This window comes from Manis pentadactyla, chromosome 16, assembly GCF_030020395.1.
Source record: "Manis pentadactyla isolate mManPen7 chromosome 16, mManPen7.hap1, whole genome shotgun sequence".
Lineage (NCBI taxonomy): Eukaryota > Metazoa > Chordata > Mammalia > Pholidota > Manidae > Manis > Manis pentadactyla.
Genome location: NC_080034.1, coordinates 36,940,462 through 36,964,871, shown reverse-complemented (window position 1 = coordinate 36,964,871; position 24,410 = coordinate 36,940,462). Strand labels below are relative to the sequence as shown.

At 45.2% G+C, this 24,410-nt stretch overlaps 1 protein-coding gene across 6 annotated transcripts in view; it reads left to right on the top strand.

Moving 5' to 3' along the window:
- The first annotated feature begins 12,813 nt into the window (after window positions 1-12,813).
- PNPLA1 (patatin like phospholipase domain containing 1) overlaps window positions 12,814-24,410 on the top strand; it is a 43,671-nt gene continuing 32,074 nt past the window's right edge. For 3 of the 6 annotated variants that reach the window (XM_036917475.2, XM_036917474.2, XM_036917473.2), the window contains exon 1: window positions 12,814-13,576. In XM_036917475.2, coding sequence (XP_036773370.2) covers window positions 13,372-13,576 — 205 coding nt within the window. In that variant the 5' untranslated portion in view covers window positions 12,814-13,371. The remainder of the gene's footprint in view (window positions 13,577-24,410) is intronic. The other 3 variants (XM_036917480.2, XM_036917477.2, XM_036917478.2) reach the window with 2 other exon arrangements.

The following is a 24,410-nucleotide window of genomic DNA, read 5'->3' as shown; positions in this document are numbered from 1 at the left end:
CTTAATTTGTGATGAACTTTCTGGTTGGCTACCCAAACCATTCCCAGCTCCTCTTTTGCTCTTTTGCTTACTGGAAATCCAGATTTTCTCTTTCCCAGTCTCACTTGAAGCTTGGGGTGGCCCTGTGATCTATATTTTGGCTGTGAGACTTAAACTACTGGGTGGCTTCTAGGAAAACTTCTGTTGCCTGCTCTAAGGGACAGCCACCAGTGGAGAACACCCTGCCACTGTCCTGCTTTTTCCCACCTTAAAAGTGAATACATTATATGGAGCAGTGGCAGTAGTCTTGTGACCATGAGGCACAATCACAAGGTAGAAAAGCCAACAAGCCGAGCATATCACAGTGTAAGGCTGGAAAGAGCCTGGGTCCTGGATGACATTGTTTAACAGAGAAACCAACCACAGCAGCTGCTGACTGTTAGACTTCTCTCTGGGTGAAAGTATAAACCCTGTTTGTTTAGGCTACTGTCAGCTGGTCTTCCTGTTCCTTGCAGCTGAGCCCATCTTATCTCAGAGATAATTCAACAAACATTTATTAAGTTTCTACTAGTGCAGGTTTACAAGGATGGATAACACATCTTTAAGGTTTTACAGCCTATTCAGGTAGACAGCCAAGTTTTTTTTAATTTAATAAAAATGTAAGAGGTGGTACAATTGAAGTCTTTTAAAGGCAGCATGAGGGCATAAAGGAAGAGGCAGACTCTTCCTTCTAGATTATAAATGCTTTCAGAACAGATACTTTGTTTTTCTTACCATACTTCTCCAGTAAGTCATCTAGTATATGGTCAGTGATGCAGTATTTGTTGAGTGTGATAACTGTCCATGCTGCTCACCCTGCATAAAGAATGAGCTCACTTTTATGCTCTTTTGAAGCTAGGTGTGGTTATGTGACTTCCTTTAGCCAATGAAGTGTGAGCAGAATTGATAAGCATCAATTCTGATATCAGGTGGAAGCAGGTAGGAGCTGGTGCTAATCTCTATGCTCTCTTTGCCCTGCTGCTGTGGCCAGTGAAAATTAACCCTGCTATTCCAAGCTGCTGGTAGTTGAAGGTTGGTTGTTACAGAAAAATAACCTAGCTGAACCTGACTAATGCCATGGATGAACCATTAATGAAATGAATGAGTGAATAAATAATGGCAGTGCTGGAAATGGATTAAAAGGGTGGGGAGACCCAAGCAGGGAGTTGGAGGCAGACATGATTGGTTCCCTACTCTAATAGAAACTGTCCCTTCACCCTTCTCTCTTTCCTGCTGGCAGAGCCTGCATCCCGCTATAGAGATTGAAAATGCCAAATGATGGCTTTCCCAGCCTTCCCTGCAGCTAAGGCATGGGTGTGTGACCCAGTGCTGGCCCATGGACCTTGAGAGTCTTCTGGAAGGCTTTATGGAAAGGGTTTTTCTCCCCGCACCAAAAAAAATAGACTTACCACATTGTTTAAACTACTTACACACTGAGCTCTCTGTTACTTGCGCCAAAGCACCCAAAGAGATACAGTGTTAATAGCTACAGTGTTGCAGGAATCCAGGGAGGGATGCAGAGATGAGGAATCCCCAAATGTAGGCCTATTTGAAGGGCTAGAGAGGAAGAGATAGAGCTGAGGAAAGCTAGAAAGTAGGATGAACAGGACTTGGTGTCTGACTGGGTACAGCAGGGGTTGAGTTGTGTGCCATGTGAAATAAAAGAGGTCTAAAATCCCAGTCCCTGAGGTCAAAGATCCCAGCAGAAGAGACTCATGCTGATGGGAACACCAAGCGTTCGAGGCAGGCTTCACCACGGGCTGTGTGCTGGAGGAGATACCACGGGGGAGAGAGGACTGAGGAGTCAAGTCAGCTTTGGGGAGACGGCAGGGCTGGAAGAATGGCTGGGCTTTGCTTTTGGGTGGATAGAGAAGATGGTAGTAGTCTGGGCAGGCCCATCCTCATATATCTTCGACGAAATTTTATAGCTAGTACTTCACAAATAACCTTTGTCTTACAACTTTCATGTTTAACTTTGTTTCAACCATTTGTACCTATTGGATAGAAAGCAACAGAGGAACAATCCAGTTCAATACCCAATATGCTTTAAATTTAAACATCATTTAAAAATTGACTACTTAATATATTATTAGGTAGCCACACCACAGGCCATTTAATTATTGCCTTACTCTCAAATACCATGGGTTTCCAGTACTTAAAATAGTGCTATGGTGAGCTCTTCTGGCCGGAGAGTTTCCTTTGGCTTAGATTATTTCCTTAAGATAAATTTCCAGAAATGGACTCATTTCTAGAAATACTAAAAATGATGAACCTCATCCAAGACACAGCTGCTATGATTCTCCATGAATAGCCAAATTGCTTTTGCAGATTGACAGAACCAAGATGGTTCTATCATCACATATGAGTATTTTGTTTAACATTAAAAATGCAAGACTGGATCACCTGACTCAGGAAGACTTACTATGTGGTGTGGCTATTTTCGGCTTATGAACTCAGCCCTTGGACTGTCCTTTTGATCCCGGGTCCCTTATAATCAGGATTTGCTGCTCTGTTTTGAGCCCGTATGATCTGAATTTGGGGCTTAGTAGAAATTGTTAATTGAGCTACAAAGCAATGTGTTTCCTCTAAAAAACAAAATCACAACGCTTTATCCAACTGCTAAACAAAGTAACCATTAAATAGCTAAGCAAATAAGCCAACATCAAGAATTAAAAAAAAAAAATCAACCCTCAGCTTTAAATAATACTTCAGTCTCTAGAGTATTAAATGCTTCTGTTCTTTTCTTATTAATCCAGAATTATTTCCAATCAGAGCCTAATCTCATCCTGGTCTTGGTACTCCAAGTGATTAGAATGTGCCATTCTAACCGGAGTGGAGTTCGAGTCCTTGCATGGCCCATGTAGGAAGCTGTCTGGCTTCCCAGACCAGGAATCTCTTATCCTGGCTGTTGAGATACCTCTCAGCTTTGGGCTCAGGACCCCTTGGGCTAAGACTCCTCTGGGCCCTGGATGAGCAGACAGGAGGGTTTGGTTGTGTGAACAGGACTGTCATTTGCCTCCTCCTGAAAGACAGCACAGGCTCAGGCATTGAGAAAGGAGCGCATTCCCAGCACAGACTGGGAAGAGTGTTCAAAGGGGTGGCAAGGTCTTACCTCCCCGTGAGGCCAGACATCAAGTGTCTGCATGGGAAAAACCATGACCGCATCTGGATGATGAACTGGCAATCTTTTTCCCAACTACAGGACTAGCAAAACTCAACATAGTGTCACTTTACTTCTCTGAATCTCATTTTCTCCCCTATAAACAAGGGTTTAAAAACTCTCAGTAGTGCTTTGAAAATCAAATGAGATGATTTGGTTTCCTAACATATGGTAAATGCTTTTGAAGGTATCTGAAAGCAGATAAAGAAATTAATTAATATTAATTTGTTCTTTGTTTTCATGAATAACGATGCAGCCAACATCTATATTGCAGCTTTTAGTTTATAGTAGTTCTTCTACGATAATTCTAATGTGCACAGACTCACCAGGGAGTCTTGTTTAAATGCAAGTCTTAGATTCAGTAGGTCTGGGGTATGACATGCTGCTGGTTCATGCACCATGCTGTGAGAAACAAGGGTGTGCAGCGATAGAAAACATGACATTTTCTAATAGTAGGTTCCTGGCAGACTTCACGTCATCAATTTAGACAGTTGTTAGTGTAGTCCACATTTTTATATGATCAAAATAGCCTGTGGTCTTTAGTATTCTACAGGTGATATAATTGGATGGCATAGATTTAGAAGGTAGAAACTAGCGTCTACACAGGACTTTCCTAAGTGTTCTTGACATTTCAATAGAAATTAGTTAAAAAAAGATGTGGACACATAAATTTGGTGAAGCTCAAGTTAGGCAAAAATTAAGCCAAGTTCTTTACTGCAGAGCATTATAACTTACAGAGCTTTTGTCCTCATGTAAGTGACATAAAACCCAAACAAGTTGCTTAAATAAGGACACTTTATTTTTCTCTCAGTAAGAGAAGTCTGGCAGCAGAGAAGTTCCTGGGTTGGTTAATCCAGTGGCTCAGTGATATATCAAGGACCCAGGTCCTTTCCGTCTTGCTCTGCCATATATGGCGCATGGGGTTCATCCTCAGGCTAACCATCCTCATGATCAGAAAAAGACTGGCAAAATAACGATCCCACCCTTACGATGGCCAAAGGCAATCTGCTGGGGAAAACCCTGCCTTGCTCTTTAAAGAGAGACTAACAAAAATCCTGCTTACAGGATGACAAGATATTAGAAAGAGAAAACCCTAAAGAGTCCACCAAAAAAACCAATTAGTTAGAACTCTTAGAACTAAGAGAATTCAGTGAAGTTGCAGGATACAAAATCAATACATGAAATCTGTGTAGCAAGGTGCCTTTCCCTACGGGGCTGACAGTCATGCTGCGGGAGTAGCCGTGAGAAGAAAGAATGTCACAGAGCAGTCTCATCCCCCTAAGGAACCTGAGTACAGTCTGGACTCCCACATGGGGTAAAGAGAAAAGAGGAGGGTGCTGATGGGTCCTTCTATGTGCTCTGCCCCACGTAGATAAACAAGTTGGGTTAGAGTTTATTCATCAGGCTTGTGAGTTCGGTTAATGTGCAACTACTGCAGACACAGAACCCGTCTCCACGTGCTGATCATGTCATTGCCAGGGCTGTGGTGAACTTAAAAGGTGGTAAACAAGTAAAGAATAACAATAGTTAACACTTCATAAGCATTTACCATATGTCAGGACAACCCCCTTTGGGGTAAGTTTTATTATTTTCCGATGTATAGATAAGAAAACTAAGGCAGAAATGTTCAGTAACTTGCCAGAGGTGGAATCCATACACCTGTGATTTGGACCCAGAAAGTCCACCCCCCAACAGCTCCGCTGAACTGCCCTGAGAAAGGCAGCTGGGTTAACCTTGGGGGCACATTTTGTCTTTGTTCCATGGTTGCTGACCCAGTCCCTTTCCCTTATTCTTAAATCTCAATAAGGGTAAACGCGGGGTGCCTTTAAGTCTCACTTATTGGACAGAACATGGAGACAGAGCCTGGCGTGCCCAGACCACAGACTCAGACAGCTGGTCCTGGGGCTGCAGGGACCTGGGTGGATCCTCTTGGCTCAGACCTGCCCCCACCTTCCATCTGTTTCCTCTGTCCGCCCCGCCGACCTCCCATCCCACAGACATCCCGCCAGCCCCACTTCTTCCAGCCCCCACCCTCCTGGTTCACAGACAGCTTTCCCTTCCCCAGATGGCACCAGCCTGAATCTCATCAAGCAGCCTGCTGCTGGGAGCGCTGCCCTTCAGGCCCAGCTGCAGGACACGTGTAATGAGACTGCCCTGCGGACGCCCTGTCTCCTGCCTCATTTCTAATAACTCAGTTTCTTCCTGACGATTGGAATGAAAGGCCCTCTTCACCTCAGAATATTTCAAATGCCAAAACAAATAGCAACTTACAGCAAATGGGATCACCCACAGCAGTTTTTCTTTACTTTAATGGAAATAACAAGGAAAGCAGCACAAAAGATGGGCAGTGAAAAATGGGTCTCCCTCCCTCCCTCAAACCCTGGTCCCCCTCCTCAGAAGTAACCACTCTTAGTAGTTTTATTTCTGAAATGTTATATGTATCAACATAGATAATTGTTTTTACCTCTTTGACATAAATGGTAGCATAGTAAATGGATCCTAGGATTTCTTTTTAATTCTATTTTCCTACTTACCAATATATCTTGGAGAACTTTCCATATGAGCACATCCAGATCTCCCTTATTGTTTCTATGGCTGCAGAGAATTACATTATGTAGTTATTCCATAATTCATTTCACTGACTTTCCACTGACAGATTTAGATGACTTTTAGATTTTTGCTGTTACATTGGGAGCTATATTTAATAACCTTGTGCATATATTTTGGGGAATATTTCTGCAGGATAAATTCCTACAAGAATTTATTTAAAAAAATAGATTGCGCCAAACTGTTCTTCAAATGGCAGTTATTCAATGGAGACTAAACAAACTGCTTAGACTTTATGGGTAAATCATTTAAAATAACCAAGACTCTATTTTATATGGAATAGCATCTTTATGACTCTAAGATACAAAAACGTAAACTATAAAGGAAAAGAATGATATGTTTTAAACTTCTGAACTGTAGAGACATCATAAAAAAGTTAAAAGTCAAGCCACAATCTGGGTGAGGATATTTGCAATGCATTCAATTGCTAATATTAGTATTATTAGTGTTATTAATATTAGCTTATATTAGTATCAACATCTACACATTATTAACAAAAGACAAACACTGTCCCACCCTAATAGGAAAAAGCTAAGAACAGGCAATTCAATGAAGAAGAAACTGAAATGGCTAATGGACAGATGAAATGATGCCCAGCCTCACAAATAATTGGGAAAATATCAATTAAACAGCAATGAGATAGTATTTCATTGGCAAAAAATTTTTTTATTCTGGTAATACGAAGAGAAGCAAAGCAATTAGGTCTCTTATAAACTCTCAGTGGGAGTGTAAATTGGCACAACCACTCTAGAGAGCAATTTCGCAACACCTAAGTGCCCATTGCATTAACCCTACTTCTTATTTGATATATCCTTGAGGCTCTGGCACCCAGGATGTCACTGACTAGAGAGAGACTACCCTTCCCAGGGCTAGCCAGTTCTTAAAGGGAGCAAAGGGCTGGGGGCACTCCCTTCATATACATACTACCCAATCCAGAGCCCATGCTCTGAACCACCTCCTCTGTCTGCTCCTACACTCCAGGGGACAATATGCCTCTGCCCTCATCACCTGGGGCTGGGTACCAGACAACTAGAGACCACCCTGTATTCCAGAGTCTGCTGACATTATTCAAAGCAGCCAATCTTAAGCTGTTTCCCCCGCCTTCCTTTCTCCCAGAAAACAATAAAGGCTCTGGGCCATGTTTTTCCTTTATGCCTTCTAACTCCTGATCAAACCTGGTGCTTCCCCACCTGGCCTTGCATGGCATGGCATGACCTCTTATGTCTGAAAATGTAAATACAATAGCCCCTCTTATCCACAATGGACCACAGTCCCGAAGCAGATGATTCCCCTTCTGACAGATCATCAGAAGGTCAATAGCAGCCTAACCTATGTCACAATAGGTCATTCACCTCACTTTATCTCATCATATAGGCATTTTATCAACTCACATCATCACAAGAAGGGTGAGTACATCACAATGAGATATTTTGAGAGACAGCCCACATTCACATAATTTTTCTTATAGCATATTGTTATTATTGTTCTATTTTATCATTAGTTATTGTTAATCTCTTACTGTGCCTAATTTATAAATTAAACTTTATCATAGGTATGTATGTACATAGTATATATAGGGTTTGGTACTATCTGAGGTTTCAGGCATCCACTGGGAATCCTGAAATGTATCCCTCACGGATAACAGGGGACTAATGTAATAAAAAATCTTCTTTCCATGGCATTAGCCTCACTTGTCATCACTCAGTCACCCCCGTAGGTTAAAATCCCATGGGTACAGTTGATACACTCACTGGAGGAATTCCCATACAATGCAAAGGGAGACGTGTAAAAGGGTGCTCAGTACAGCATGGTTGGTTATAGTGAAACAGTGGAGACAACCCGAATGTCCGTCAGCAGGAGAATGATTAATATGTTGTCCAATGGTCTCAGAATGGGTTATCAAAAAGCAGGGAAATGGAAAAGAATGGAGCTCTGTATCACAAGGCTGAATGAAAATGGCAAATCACAAAATTAATCAATGTGCTTGCTTATATGAAATTAAAAAATACTTATAAAACAATATTATATGTAATTTATAAAACATTCATGTAATCAAAAGGCAAGATCTCTCTATAATCTGTGGCACGGTTGTGCATGGGAGGGAGAGTTGTGGGGTAAGGTTAGAAAAGAGGTCAAAGAGATTTCATCTCCATCTGTGATGTTTCATTTCTTTAAAAACAAACAAATATTTGACCAAGATGTGGTGAAACATTAAGATTTGTTCAGTCTGCCTGGCAGGTACTTGGATGTTTGCTGTTCTATTTTCAGTACTTTACTGTATGTTGAGCTATTTCACAGTGAGAAGGAGAAATGGTTCAGGATGCTTGAATGATCTCAAGAACATGTAAAAGGACAACATGATAGGATGCCAGCTCTGTCCCCATCTCAATTGTGTCAAATTTTCTCCTCTCTACCTAAGCCTTATTTTTAACAATTGAGGACTTTTTAGAAAAAAGCGTAAACCTTCAGCCCACAGAGGACTACCTATGTTTAATCAAATGTTCAAAAACTAAGTCGTACACCTGAGTGCTATATTACAGGCCTATTTGATTAATTAGCATAACCCCACTTTATTTCTCAGGAGGAATAAGGAGAGAAAAATACTCTATTTCTTCCAACAAAAGTAGTAGTTGTAAACAATTTCTAAAAAGTATAAAAATCTGGAATTTTCAGATTAAAGTTTTCAGAATTTTCATGAATCAAAATTATTTCACCTGAAGTAACAAGCTACACCTTAAAATATTTCTTTTGCTTTTACTAAAAACAGGCATATTTTTTGTTCTTCTCAAAATAAAGGCTATATTTTACTAGAAGTATTTAATAGCCCTTGCTATTAGTCATGATGTTTTTGGCAGCAAATATCAAATGAACAGTGACCTAAACAACAAAGACATTCAGTTATCTGACATAACGGGATAGGTACAAATAGTTTGGGGGTTGGGTGCAGTTACTGAACACTCTTCTCAAAGACCCAGACTCTTTCTTTCGCTTTTGCAATCCTCAGTGTGATAGACAGCTTCCAAATTGGTCCTTAATAATCCCTACCTTCTGGTATTCACACCCTTCCCACATTTTACCAGGGTTGGTTCTGTGTGGCCAATAAAATATGGCAGAAGGAATAGTGTTAATTCTGAGATTAGGTTATAAAAAGACTGCAGTTTCCATTTGGGGTTCACACTCTCTCTTGTTCTCTGTCTCTCTTACGCTCTCTCGCTCTTTTGTATCTCTCACTGCTGTGAAAGCACACTGTCATCTTGTGAGCCGCCATTGGAGTGACCTGTGTGGTGAGGCACTGGAGCATTCTATCCAGAGCCAGCTAAGAACTGATGCCTATCAAAACCACGAGAGTGTGTTTGGAAATGGATTCTTCCACTCCAGTGACCTTTGAGGTGACTTCAACTCTGGCTATCAGCATGAATACAACTTCATGAGACCTTGAGCCAGAACCATGCAGCTAAGCTATTTCTGGGTTCCTAATCCTGAGAAACTGTGTGAGATCAAAATGTTTGTTATTTTAGGGTATTACATCTTAAGGTAATTTGTGACTTAACTAATATACTCAGTGTGTCTATCATGTTTCCCCTGATGCGTGGTAGATGGCTGCCATAGCACGAAACACCCTGTTCTCACAGGACAGCATCTCAACAGGAAGGGGCATTAGGCAAAAGGAGCTTTCCCTGTGTACCTTCCTCCCTTTATCAAGGAGGAAAAGTATTTTTTAGAAGCCACCCAGAAGATTTCCCCTTACTTCTCATTGGCCGGAATGAGTCTCTAGCTGCAAGGGAGGCTGGGAAATCAAGTATCAGTTCTCCCAGCTGCTTTACAGGGAAGTGAGCAATTCCCTGTGGTCTGGGAACAGCTGCTGTGTAACAACATTATCTACCAGCCCTTCCCACAGCTTCGGCTTGTCTGGTTGTTTTTACCTGGCATCATTTAACTGGTTTCTTCATACTCTCTATTCACTGTAAACAGGAAGTTAAGCCTCAGTTAGATTCAGGTTAAACATTACTGGCAAGATTGTTCATGGGCATCGCTGTGACCTTCCTACTCTCTCCCATCAAGAAACACCAGGTGCTTCAGTAAATAAACATTTTAAAAGACATAAGCAGAGGATGGTGCACTGTTAATGAAAGGCCAACCCAGAATCTACATGCTGTCTTTCTTACTGAGAGCTCTGTCCTGGGTGACTTCATGTCTTATGGAAAACTCCAGATTCTTCTATCAGTTCATTTGGGGTCGTCTTGTTGGAATTATGTGCGATAAGCAGTCTCCATCTCCTGCACGGGCTTGCCTTGGGCTGATGAGCCATAGCAGCAGTTTAAACACCTAAAGAGGATAATTAACCAGCTTTAACACCAAATGTGGAAATGTTGGAAACTGACCCTTTCCTGATTTAACCCACTTGAATTTCTGAGGTTCTTTTAAGTGTAATGTCAGGAGCAAAAGGAAATGAGAAAACCTTCTCAGTTGTTTAACCCCAGGTACAGGACAGGAGAGGCCTGTGGCCCACCAGCCCTCCTCAGATGTGCAGAGCGCTCAGCCAGGGTCAGCACGTGCTGACTACGTTAACAGCTCCTGTAGCCTCATGAGCAATCATCAATTTCTAGTTCTCTTGTTTGCATAGTAGGGATGTGGCACCTGTGCTATGTCCCTGGAACCATCCCCATGGAACCTAAGAATATGTTCACTCAGTGAAGACCTCAGCCTAATCTGACAGCCAGGACTGAGGAGGCAGGAACACCCGGGGCCACATCAGGACAAGGGGTGTCCTTGAAAGGGTGGTGGGCCCCCAGCCCTCTTGAGCCTCTGCAGCCCATGTAGAGCAAGGTGGGCCTGCCTCCTGTTTCCCTGGGAACGGCAAGATGACCTGAAAGGAGGATGCCTGTCCTAGGTCGTCTTCCTTCAAAACGACCCTGCACCCCCTCCAGCTGCTTACCTATCTCTGCCGCCTCCGTGGCAGGGGTGTCTCTCCCCCTCTCTGGACACTTCCCTGCCCTCTGGCCCCCAGCTCCCAGGCCTGCTTTTCATCTCAGACACTCTCACAGTTCATTCGTCCTCCACCCAGCTTCCCCAGTCTGTCTCAGTTTTCCCAAGAGAGAGACAAAGGCAGCCCCGACCCTCCCAGCCCTGGGGCTTAGAATGAGGCAGAAGCGATGGCTCACCCTACTCCTCTAACCAGTCCTGGCCCTGAGTCTCCGCAGCAATGGCTCCTTTCAGGCGCCACCCTGCCCTGGCCGCCGACATCCCCAGAAGGTAGCAGCCCTGTCCTCGTCCCTCCTCCCGGAGCCCTGGTCTCATTGCCCTCCCAAGACTGAGACCTTTCCCAGCTCCTCTTGCATGTCAAAAATGGATCCACCTTCCTCTTCCCACCCCACCTTCCTGTTCCACCTTATTTCCCAGGTCAATCTTGCCTTGGCCCTTACTACCCTTTGATGAGAATAGACATACCACAGCCCAGGCATTTTACAGCCATATCTTTAACTTTTACAGCTATTGTGCAACATCCATATTTTTGTCTTTTTTACAGATGAGGAAGACTGAGGCCCAGAGAGGTTACACAGGTCACACTACCTATAAGTAGCAGAGCTGGGATTCAACCCATGCCTGCCTGATCCAAAGTCCTCCATCCTGTGTAAGGGGCTCCATCACGCCTATTCCCTCCTCTGCAAGGGGCCTTTGCTATTCCTTGCCGTGTTACTCCTCCACCTTCCTTCCAGCTTCTTCAGGTCCCTCTACCCACAGCACCATGGCAGAGCTTCTCTGATGCTTCCAGCCCACCCTGCTCACCCTTGTCTCCTAGGTTTTCTGGCAGGAATCTCAGCCCTGCACCATTTGGTACCTAACTGTGGACCACTGCATATGGTTCTGTTTCACACTTGCCTTTCTTGCTCCCAAGATTCCTGTCCGAGTTACAGGGGCTGTGGTGCTTCTACTCACTCCCTTCCCTCAGGACCCCAACAAAGAGCTGGGTGTGCAAATACTCAGCGGTGCTGACCTGATTTCCCAGGAAGGAGGCAGAATCTCAGTGTTTCAAAGGCCGGCTGGGCTCCACCTCGTCAGAGCCTATGCTCCAGCGGAAAGCTGCATGTCAGTGTGCGTGTGCACGTGCATACACACACACACACACATTTTCTCTGTTACACAGACATTTAATCCAAATGTCTCTTCCCAGATGGAGGCAACTATATGCCTGGAACTACCTACCCAAGAGAGCAAGCTCCATCCTGCCTGAGTACCGGGCATTGCCCTCCTTGTGGAATTCCAGTACAGGCGAGTGGGGCCAGCGGTCAGTGGGAGCCCCCTGGGATCCCAATCTAGTCTGGGGGGCAGAAGAGAGATGAGATCTTATAACGTGGTTGCTCTGTGACGTCCTCAGGCAGTGAGATTTGTGGGTTGTGAGGAAGACCCTCCTCTCCAGGGCCAAGTCACACACCTCTAGAGGGGGCTTGACCAGTGCCCTCACACCCACACACCACCTCCCTAGTCCTCTGGGCCCCAAAACGTCACTCTGCCCTGACCTCAATGCCCCCATATCTGGTCTCCCAAGCTGTTCACTTTTGGGGTAAAATGTTGCCCTCTCAAGCTTCTCATTTCAAAGTGGGAAGGAGAACATACACTTTGAAGCCTCAAACACTTAGAACTATATAGATTTCAGACTGATTTCTTCCTGGACAGAGACAGCTTGAAGGTCTGGGACTTGGTGAGAGGGCACCCACTGGTGGGTGGGTCAGTGAGGGGCTGGGCAGAAAGAGGGTGAGAGATGGAGATGCAGTGGTGGGTGGGGCTCTGACACCCAACTTCTCTTCCTCGACAATTTTGCCTGTGGCCAGTCCTAACATGTGAACCAACACACAAGTGAATAAGCAAAGCGGAGCTTATGTAAGAACAAAAAAACAATTGTGTAACACACCACACATACCACACAGAAACTGGAGAAGGAGCCCAAGGAGGGGTGGCACTGCGGCGCACGTGGGTGGTATCAGTGTCCCTCTCAAAAACTAGAGCCAACCTGCCAGCCTTGCCCGAGGAGGAGGGGACACTATCCTCTGGGAGAGAAGCCAGCATTTGATTCCTTCACTGCCTCAGTGTGTCAGGGAGGGAGGCACTCTAATAACCATCAGTGGACGTTTTGCAATCCCATGGGTGAAGCCTTCTGGGCTGAGGGCTGAGCAGTGCCTGCCTCCTCGGGCACGGCCATACACCATAGCCCCAACAGCTCCTAAGCGTATCTAGCGCCGGCAGGGAAATGAGGTCTCTGCAGGAGATGAATCTAGCCACGCAATGAAGCCAGGGGAGCACTCACAGGACCAGAAAGCTGCTCACACGTCCAGGGGGCCTCCTGCCAGTGTCCTGGGCCTGGCGCCCTTTCCCAGCCTTTGGGACTCTCTCCTGGCAGTGCTCAACAGGCCCAGGCGGCTGTCTGAGCCACCCGTGGGAGTCCCAGTCGACCAGGGAGACTGCCACATTCCAGGCTCCAGCTGGCTGGGAAGCTTGGCACTGAGTTCCAGCAGGCAGACAGCCAGGCTCGGGCAGGCAAGCTCTGAGGGGTGGTTCCTTCCCACTACGGGAGGCCCCAGCCTGAGGAGATGGAAGAACAGGTGTTCAAGGGGGACCCGGACACCCCTCATTCCATCTCCTTCTCCGGCAGTGGATTTCTTTCATTCTACCAGGCTGGGGCGGTGGACGCCCTTCGGGACCTGGCCCCCCAGATGCTGGAAACAGCCCATCGCTTCGCTGGGACATCAGCAGGAGCGGTGATTGCAGCCCTGGTCATCTGTGGGATTGAAATGGGTAAGGCCTTTGTTCTGGGTCCCCCGGGTAGCCGCTGGAGGGATTCCCCAAAGCAGAGCCTGAGGATCACTTGGGGATGCTTTTGGGAACAAAGCCAGACCTTCTGGGTGGCAGGAAAGGAAGAGGTGGGTTGAGTGGGACAATGGGAAGCTGTCACTTTTGAGACTGGGGTCTGCTGGTCCCAGTCTCTGACCCACTGGGCGAGCTTGGGCCCATCTCTCCCTCCCCTCCAGTGCTCTTACCTGGGGAGCCCCGTCTCCCAGCACCTGGGAGAGGGCAGGGCAGTACTCCCTCAAACATCCTCATCTTGGAAGTTACACCGTGACACAGTCATACATTAGGGTGACACGTTGCTCCTGTCTGGCCTTGTTTAAATGCAAATATCCTTGTGAAGGGCAACACTTCACATCTTTATCATGTTGGTGGGGATGAATTTGTCAGATCAGCTTCCAAGTGGCTGGGAGGTGAAAGCCCTGGGGCTGGAGGGATAGATGAAGGGGCCTGAAGGGGAGAAACTGGGAAGGAGGAAGGAAGATCCGCTTCATCTTCTGCTGTTAGTCCCGGGGCTCCAGAGAGAAGAATGGGCCCACGCTGCTGGCTCAGGGGGCAGATGCTCCATCCTGTGCAGGGAGAGTGGACATGTTCCTAGCAGCCCCACACATAGGCCCCAAGGGCTGCCTTTGGGTGCATTTATTCAATTATTGTGTTACTGTTCTGTTCCAGGCCCTGTGCCAGGCACTGGGAACAAAGTCCCTGCCCTTATGGAACAGAAATTCTAGAGAGAGGAGACAGATAATAAACATTCCAACAAATAAACTTATGATGTCACATCAGGAAGTGATAAGATCTATGAGTAAAATTACAGCAGGAAAGGGTCAGAGAATCAACCTGTGGACTATTTTAGAAAGGGTAGTCAGGGAGGCCCTTCTGGAGGAGGTGACATTCAAGCAGGGACCTGAGAGAAGTGAGAGAACAAGCCATTTGAAGATCAGGGAAAAAACATTCCAGGCAGAGGAGCAGCCAGAGAACCAGTGGGGCTGGGGTGTGGTGGGTGAGGAGGAGGGAGGGAGGATAAGGCTGGAGAGGCAGGCAGGGGCCAGAGTACAGTGGGGCCTTGTAGCCACAGTAGCAAGCTCTGGTTTCTCTCTGAGCAAGGTGGGGAGCTCAGACACCCGTTAGGGAGGCAGTGTGGGGAGGCAGCTAAGAGCATGCACACCACATGGATCAGGTCCCAGCTCTGCCATTTCATGATGTTAACCTGGGGGAAATTATCGAATATTCAGAGCCTCCATTTCTGCATCTGTAAAGTGGAGATTCTACTTGTGCCTAGTTCTAAGGGCTGTAAAGGATTAGTTGGGCTAGTGGTTCACCTGCTTACTGCAGTGCCTGGCACATGGCAAGTGCTTGGTACATGTCAGCTACTTATTTGGGGACTTGAAGGACCCTGATTGCTGTGCAGAGCGAGGTGGAGGGGGTGAGGGTAGAAACAAGGAGTTGGGACAGGTGTGAGTCTATTGTCCGTCTAAGTGAGCAAAGCAGATGGCTGGGTGGTGAGGGCAGTGAGAGGGCTTTGGATTCAGGATATATTTCACAGGTAGAGCCAGTGAAACCTGCTGAACGGGCAGCTGCTGTGTTTGAGGAAGAGGTGCCCGCAGAGTGCCTTCCTGCCTGGGACCTCTGTGTGGGTGGGAAGTCTTTGTGTTTGTTTTAAAGAATAATAGTAATGCCCACTCAATGAATACCTCTCATGTGCAAGGTAATTTTTCCTTTCTAATATTTACAAATAAGAACTCTTTCTCATTGTACAAAGTTCAAACAATGCAAAAGTGTGTAGTGTAAAATTATACAGAGGTTAGAAAAGCCACCACTCAGCCCCTTGATCCCCAGTCCTGCTCTCCCTCCTGTAGCCAGTGCTAAGGGCTCTATCTGGATCCTTCTAGATCTTTTCTTATGCAGAGTCCTCTGTGAATGTAGCAGTTAATGCTTCCTTTGTACAAGGGACCTGAGGACAGGCCTGGAGAAAGGGGCTGGGTGAGCCCCCATCCTGGAATCCCAGAACTGCTGCCCTTGGAGATACCCTGCCTCTGGGATTCTAGCCCTTTTCAGGAATCTGTGTCACTCACCCGCTCCATTGCTCCCACTTTCCTCATGTCTTTATTTCAACTTCTTAATATATACCATCTGAGAGAGTCAATGCCATCTTCATCCTCCGGCATTCAAGGACTTCTCAGAATTCATCCAACTCAAGCAATACTGCCCCAAACTGACTTGGCCACGCTGCGATGGGCATGGACAGCAAGGGAAGGGAACATGTGAGAAGGACACCTGACTGCAGGTGTGAACGAGGCCTGGGCTGTGCACTGCTTGTGATCGGTGCAGAAGCTCCGGGAGGGATGAGATGCTGGCGAGGTGTGCCCTTTGCACTCAGCAGCGTGTATGTCAGACGCAGCCACGTCACTCCAGTCCACCTTGTTCATTTTAACTGCTATATAATTTACTGTTAGCTAGCACTCTTTTATATCGGGCACTGTTCTAAGTCTTCAGCAAATTAACTCATTCAGTCTCACATCAACTCTCTAAGATGAAACTTATTATTATCTCCATTTTACAGAGGAGGACCCTGAGTCACAGAAAGCTTAAATAACTGGCCTAAGGTCACACACAGAGTACTTGGTAAAGCTGAATCTACACACTTGCCTGTTTAGGCAAAGCAGTGCTGGGGGTGTGGATGCCCATTGCATGGATAGTGGGGTCAGGGAAGTCTGTCTGAGCAGGCGGAATTTGTACACGGACCAGAAGGAGGTGAGGGAACAAGCCCCGAGACTATCTGGGGAGAGCATGCTGAAGGGACAAGTGATTTGTGTGACATCCTGTCAGCAGTTAGAAGCAGAACAAGAGCCAGGACTTGGTCTCCTGACTTTCCTCAAGGCTCTTTACCTCTTTTGGCATATATTCCATTAAGATTGTATCATGGTTTGTTTAGCCATTCTATTGATGAACACAGCCAAGTTTTTGTTATTACAAACAACACTGCAATGAATATCCTTCTTTGTGTCTTCCAAGCCCACACAGAATGTTTCCCTAGAGTACTCATCACACTTGCTTTACCAGCCAAGTCTGGTAAAGCAAAGTGGTTGTACCAATTTGATCAGGAGCAGCATACATGAGCTCGAATTTCCCCACATTGTCAACAGCCTTGGTACTAGTGGACTTCAAAGTTTTAAGTCGATCTAATGAATTATAAATTCTCACTTCATTTTGCTTATTTGATCTTCATATCCTGATTACTAGTGATGCTAGTATCTCTATGTGTTTATTGACCATTTGTGTTTCTTCTATAACTTACCTGCCTGCTCATGACCTTTACCTGTTTTTCTTTTGTTTTTTATTAAGGTATTATGATATACACTCTTATGAAGGTTTCACATGAAAAACAATGTGGTTACTACATTTACCCATATTATCGAGTACCCCCCATACCCCACTGCAGTCACCGCCCATCAGTGTAGTAAGATGCCACAGAGACACTATTTGCTTTCTCTGTGCTACACTGTCTTCCCCATGATCCCCCCCACACCATGTATGCCAATTATAATTCCCCTCAATCCCCTTCTCCCTCCCTTCCCACCCGCTCTCCCCTACCCCTTCCCTTTGGTAACCACTAGTCCCTTCTTGGAGTCTGTGAGTCTGCTGCTGTTTTGTTCCTTCAGTTTTGCTTTATTGTTATACTCCACAAATGAGGGAAATCATTTGGTACTTGTCCTTCTCCATCTGGCTTATTCACTGAGCATAGTATCCTCCAGCTCCATCCATGTTGTTGCAAATGGACCTTTACCTGTTTTTCTACTGTTTTTTTTTTCTCTTTAATCTCTTGCAGATGTTCTTTATATAGTCTGTACACTAATCATTTGTCAGCTACAGACATTGCAGTTATCTTATTCTACTCCATGGCTTATCTTTTTATTTTATGATGTCTTTTGTCATTAAGAAATTTTCAATTTTAATGCAGTTAAACATATCAATCTTTTCCTCTTACAATTTATGTCATGTAATATCTTTACTTTGCTACAATTATTTCTTCTTTATTTTTTTCCAAAAGTTTTAAAGTTTTGCTCTTTTATCTTTAGGTTATCCATCTGGAAATTATTTTGTGGCTAGTTTGAGTTAGAACTCTAAGTTTTTGTTTTGCTGAGTGATAACCAATTATACCACTCCATTTATAGACAGCCATTTCTACCCTTGTTTGAAATGTTGCCTCTGGCTCATTCAAGCTCCTGGATTCTCAGGAGTCTGTCCCTGGTGTCTTTCTTTTCTTCCATTGGGGAATATTTCTATTTATGCACAAAATCACACTGTTTTAATACATAGCTTAATAATAAGCACTACATTATATATGGCAATTTCTCTCCTTTTCTTCCTCCTCTTCCAATTTCTTCTTCAAATATTGCCTCTGTTTTTCTTGACCCCCTTTTTCCCAAGCTCTGTTGGGATTTTAATTGAAATTATATCTTCCCATTCATAAATATAGTCTATCCCTCTATTTCTCCTGGACTTTTTTGTCCTTCAGTACATATTTAGTGTGTCATTTATTAGGTTTATTAGTTTTTGTTGCTATGAGGAATGGGTTCTTTTTACCTATGGCATTTTCTAATCTGATCATTGCTGATATAAAGGAATGTTGTTTTGCATATTGATCTTTTTTTGAACAACTTGTGAATGTGCTTAATATTTCTAAAAGTTTGTTGGTAGATTAGCTCATATTTTATGTGTAAACAATCACACTATCTGCATATAAGCTGAGGTTTGTCTCTTTTTAAAAAGTTTTCAACACATGGCCCCCAGGGCCTCCCTCCTCCAGGCCATGCATCCTCCTCTTGTTCCCAGCCTTGGCTTTTCTATCCTGAGGTTCTCTGCTTAGTTCCTGTGCAAGCTGAGGCAGCAGTCGGTCACCTTCTGGCGATGTGTGCCTAGTTCTGTGATAGGGCCAATTTGGGGCACATGTTTGTAAAGACACTTAACACAGTGCCTGGTCTTCATTAGTGATAGAGTAGATGTTAGTTCATTCATTCAGTCAGCTGTGGATGGTCTCCATGACGACCAATGGCGGGGATTCAGAATTTCCAATCTATCAGAAATGAGGCTGGGAACTTGCCTCAAAGCTGTATTTGCATAAGTTTGAAAAATAAATTTTTTTTTACCAAAGAATGGGGATTTGGTGGATTTAAAACTCCATCCCCATTTAAGCTACTAGTTGGCACCTTTCCTCCTATAAAAACTGCATGGCAAGCCATTCATTCATTCATTATTCAACAAGCATTTATTGAACATATACTAGGCCCTGCAGAGGATACAGAGATGTAATATGAAATGAAACTCTGCCTTTGCCCATAAGAGCTTAGAGTCTGCTCAGACTCAAAGGCGGCCACCAAGTAGTTATAATGCAGGGAAGTTCCAACTAAACATTAGAAAATTAAAAGGCACCGGAATGCAGAAGGAGGGAGCACACCACCAAGCACAGGAGGCCTCCTGGAGGTGGCATTGGAACATATTGTGCTGGAAGGTTGCGTAGAAGGTCCACAGGCAGGGACTGGTTGGGCAGGAGCCAAGGCTTCTAGCAAGGACCAGCACGCCAACATGGTAAAGTCATGTGATGCAGGAAATTTGATGGTGGTGAATACTACAGGTTGGCTAGTGTCAAGGGTCAACACAATAGGATCAGAGAGGCAGCTGTTGGCACAGCAAGCATTGTCCAAAATGGGAAAGGGCCCTTCCCAAAGAAGGGGAGCACTTGCCTATGGAGAGGCCCACACAGGGACTGGGAGGCACTGGTTACTGCTTCTGTGGGTCTCTTCATTTAGGGCAGTGACCAAGATGGCCTGTAAACCTGAGGTCTCCAGATTCCCAGACTAAAACCCACAGTGAGAAATCTCTTTATGTTGCCCCCAGTGTAAATGTAAATTTTAAAATAAAAGTTTCACTATTGAATACTTACCATACTCTATGCCACAATTTTAATATTCTCTTCTACTTAAAAATTTTTTTTCATTAAATTGGTAGTCCTTGATCTTGGCTGAGCATTGGATTACCTGGGGAGCTTTTAAAATGTCCATGGTCCAGGCTTTTCCCCAAACGAATTAAATCAGGGTCTCTGGGGGTAGTGTCCTGGTACCAATGTTTATTCAACACCCAGGTGATTCCAACATGCAGCCACAGCTGAGACCCAGCATGCTCTGGAAAACTAAGTTACTACCTCCGCAAGAGTCGATGAATGTGTGATCAGGCGGTACAAATGAATCCAGCATTTCACACGAAAACTGTAAAATGCCCAGTATCTTCCTGGACTAATGAAAATTCAGTATCTGATGAGGAATCCTTTTTTCCAGGGTAGAGAGAAAGAGTTTCACTACAGTGGCTTTAGGCTGGAGTAGATTCTATGAATTCTTCGGGCTGGGCCATAAATGAGGGAGGCTGACCTTGGTTAAGGGCTGACCCATCCCTTCCCCTTAGCCCATTCCCACAGTCCACTTTTCAGACAAACCAGTGGACACCCATGGCCCAGAGCCTCTTCTGGCTGTTTCTCACCCCCACCTTTTCTTAACTTTTCAAAAGCAGTTTTGTTGAGATACAATACACATACTATACAATTCACCTGTTTAGAGCATATAATTCACGTCTTTTAGTATGTTCACAAAGTTTTGCCTCCATTATCACAACCAATTCTAAAACATTTTAATTATCTCCAAAGATGGTCCACACCCCTTAGCTGTCACTCTCAAATTCTCCCTTCTTCCAAGTGCCTGGAAGCCACTAATTTACTTCTGTCTCTATGGATTTGCTTATTCTGGACATTTCATGTAAGTGGAAGCATGTAGTATTTGTGTCTGGCTTCTTTCACTTAGTGTAATATTTTCAAAGTTTATCCATGCTGTAGCATGGAGCAGTACCTCATTCCTTTTTACTGTTGAATAATACTCCATTGTGTGGCTAAAACACATTTTATTTATCTATTTATCAGGTAATGTACACTTGGGTTATTCTTTTACTTTGGGCCATTATGAATAATGCTGCTCTGAACACTCACGTACATTTTGTTGTTGTTATCATTAATCTACAGTTACATGAAGAACATTATGTTTACTAGGCTCCCCCCTTCACCAAGTCCCCCCCACAAACCCCATTACAGTCACTGTCCATCAGTGTCATGTACATTTTTAAAACTTTTTAGTAGTTTCTTTTAATGAAAAGTGTCAAATGTATTGGAGAGGATAATATAATGAACCCTCAAGAACCTATTATATAATTTCAACAGTTATCAGCATTTACTAACTGGGTTTCATCTGCATATTCCCCACCCTGCTTTGTTTTATTTTGTTTTTATATATAATTTTTGAAATAATTTTAAACTCACATGGAAATTGCATGTAGCCTTACTAGGCTGCTTTTTGCCCATGTGTTTCAGAGGGGGAAGCTCTCTGCAGATGAGGACTGTGAGTCTGAGGTGAAGCCCAAGGGAATGGGGCTGGCTGCTCTCCAGTCTGAACAGAACAGTGCTGGACAGGCCCCTGCTCTGGGGGGTGCACCCCTGCTGGGTGAGGACTGGGGCTAGGGGACTGAGCTGGCTTTGAGCTGAGTTTATCAGGTGACTTGGTTTTGTTCTCAAAAGGTAATTATTTTCCAGTGCCTCTCATGCTGCCTTCTGAACAATGCTAACCCCAACCTCTGTCCCCCACCAAACACCCAAACCACTAAATAAAATATTAGAGGGCGGGCTGAGAGTCAAGGCTGAGACTGGAAGCTCTGCTTTTCACTTCGCCGTAGTCTCAGGATGTTTCCTATCTCTGTGCATTTGCTTAAGCTGCTCCCTCTCCCAGGGATGCTGTCCCCCTTCTTCTCTCCTGTGTTACGTCTCCCATTCTCCAAGGCCTGCCTCAGCCATCACCTCCTCCGAGTCTCTTCTGAGTCCCGTCAGGCACTAAAGCCTTGGGAATCCCATGGCTAGCTCTAGGGTAGCACCTGCCTCAGAGACCAGAATCCCCATGGGAAAGAGCCCTTGACAGGAACAAGCTCTCTGGAGTCTGAGAACTAAGATGTCCTACAGTCAGGCTAGGAGCCTAGCTTGCCACACACGTTGTTTTCATATGGTCTTTCTGAGTGGGGCTTAGGAAGGAGGGAAGCAGGGTTCAAACTGAAGCTAGTATGATCCCAAAGTCCAACTCTCTCCACCCCTCCCTTCCCTCTGGTCCCAGGAATCCACTCAACAGTGAGTGATCTTGGACAAGCTACCCTGAGTTTTAGCTCAGCCACCATGCATGGGAGAGATTAACGCCTGTCGCCCACTCCCCACAGCCTGGCTCTTGGAACCAGCAGTGTTCCTTCTGAGCAAGTTTTGCAAGTAAGGGATTGATACTGTAGTTGCACTGGTCAGAATAGCAGAAGCTTCATCAGGACAGAGCACTGCTCACTTATGTGGCCTTTGCCCAACAGCCTTCTCCATCATGCTGCTCCTGGTCCAAGAGGGCTCCCCACCATGTCTGTATCCAGCTAGTTAGAGAGGAGAAAGGGGAGGCATTTCCTTTAAGAACAGACCTTGGAAGTGACACATCATGTCACCTTACATCCCGCATGGCACATCTAGCTGCAAGGGAGGCTGGGAAATATAAACTTTATTCTGGGAGGCCGTGTGTTTAGCTAAAAACAGGAGGTTCAGTTACTAAGGAAGAAGAGGAGAATGGATACTGGGGACAAGTAGTCTCTGCCACAATAACCATAATCGGAGACAGGATGATGATGGAATAACTCTGTCCCCGCCTGGGACCAAGACCATCACTCCATGACCACCAAGCCCAGTTCAGTCTGTTGGCTGGGGAGGGACTCGACGCTGAACCAGGAGCAGACTGCTCTCCTGGCAGTGGGGGGTGTGAGTGCCTCAGTTCTGCCAGGGGACTTGCATAGTGCACCACGGCACCCACTGTAACCCCCACCTAAAATGACCTTCTGTTGTTCTCCCTGGACACAGTACTTCCTTCCAAGACACCATCCCATTTAGACCACTGGATCCCCTTTCCATGATCTCTAGTTTGCCCATAGAATCTGTTGACCTATTCTAGCACCAGATGACATACTGTCTTAAAGCTTTCATTGTTTATTTCATCAACTAGATTGAGCAATCTGAGATTCTTATGGGTCCCATGGCTCCCATAAACTGCTCGTCCAACAAGCAATGCTTGATATACTTATGAGGATTGCTGGTAGGCATGTCACTAAATGTGTCTTTACAATTTCTATTTTGGGGTTTATCTGACTCAGATAATTTTCTGCTGATACGGATATGATTTATAATACTAGAATGTCATGCAATGACGGTCAGTGAGTCCAACTCCTTATTCATTTTATAAATGATTGTATTTAAACCTTGGGAGTGGAAGTGATTCATTGGAGGTGGATTTCACTTAGGCTTGTGGTTTCCAAACTGTGTTCTGCGGAACCTCAGGGTTCTATGGGGTCTGGTGAGGAAGATGAAAACAGAGAGGACACACACTGAAGCCCTGGAGTCTTCCCCCAGCTTCAACAACTACAGATGTGCTACTGTCCATTCTTCCTAAAATTTCATTTAAAGGAAGTGTTTCAATGATTTTTTTTTTACGTTTGAAAGCCACTGTTTAAGTCTAATCCATTTAATGTGCAAACAAAGAAGTTGAGGAACAGATTCTGGATGAATTACAATGATAAATAGGCCACTCATACATTCATTCATTCCAGGTCTTAGCTGTGAACAAAACAGCTGGCTGCCCTTACAGAGCTGACATTCTCTTGGTGAAATAAAGCCATAAATAACCAAACATAGGAAAATATCAGCATGCATGCTAAAGGAAAAAATCAAGCAGGGGAAGTGGGGGTGTGGTGAGTGACTGAAGAGGGAAGTTTCAGGTGGGCTGGTCGGGGCAGCCTCTCTGAGGCAGAAGGAAAGGAGGGGAGAGCCACGCATGCTCTGAGGGAAGAGGGTTCCAGGCCTAGGGGTCAGCAGGTGCAATAGCCCTGTGGAGAAATGCACTTGCATTCTCAGAAGGGAAAGCAGCTTTCCTTCTGGACAGGAGATGGGCTTCAAAAGGACCTGGCAAAGCACATGAGAGAGCCAGCAGGGCAGTGGGGCCCCTGCCCCACATATGTGGGCATAGCAGGACCCGGCACAACTCCTCCCCCGAGGACAGAGGACATTCCAGGTGTTTTGGTCTGCCTCCGACCCCTGGACCGGAGCTGCCTTGAGCAGCTTCCGCCCTCCCAGTGACTGCAGACCCCCCAGGGTCCTGGAGCCCAGGGCAGCTGAAGTTACTGTCATTGGCAGGTAGCTCAGTTGTGTTCCAGGCAGTGGGTCCCCTGGGGCCTCAAAGTACTGGGAGGACAAGACTACTGTGTAAGAATACTGGCTCTGGTGACTGTCTCCTCAGTCACCCCAGTACCTGTCTTTGTCACGCATTCGAGGAATAAGACACCCTACAGTTGGTTAAGAACGCAGCTCCCAGGAAGGAGGAGGACTGGACTGGTGTTCCAGCTCTGCCACTGATCACCATGTGTCCTTGGCCTGCCATGACCTGTCTCACCCTCCGTTTTCCCATCTGTAACTTGAGGGTGAGAACACATTCCTTGGACGTTACAGTGAGGAACCAAAGAAGTCACAGATGTTCCTGTCACACTGCCTGGCAAATGTTCGTCACAAAATAAGTTTGATGGGTAAATGTTGAATGAATGGATGAGCAAGTGGTAAGGAAGCTGTCTTGAGATATAAAAGCATAGGTAAAGCAGCATTTTTTGAACTTCACTGAAGCATGCCCTAGAG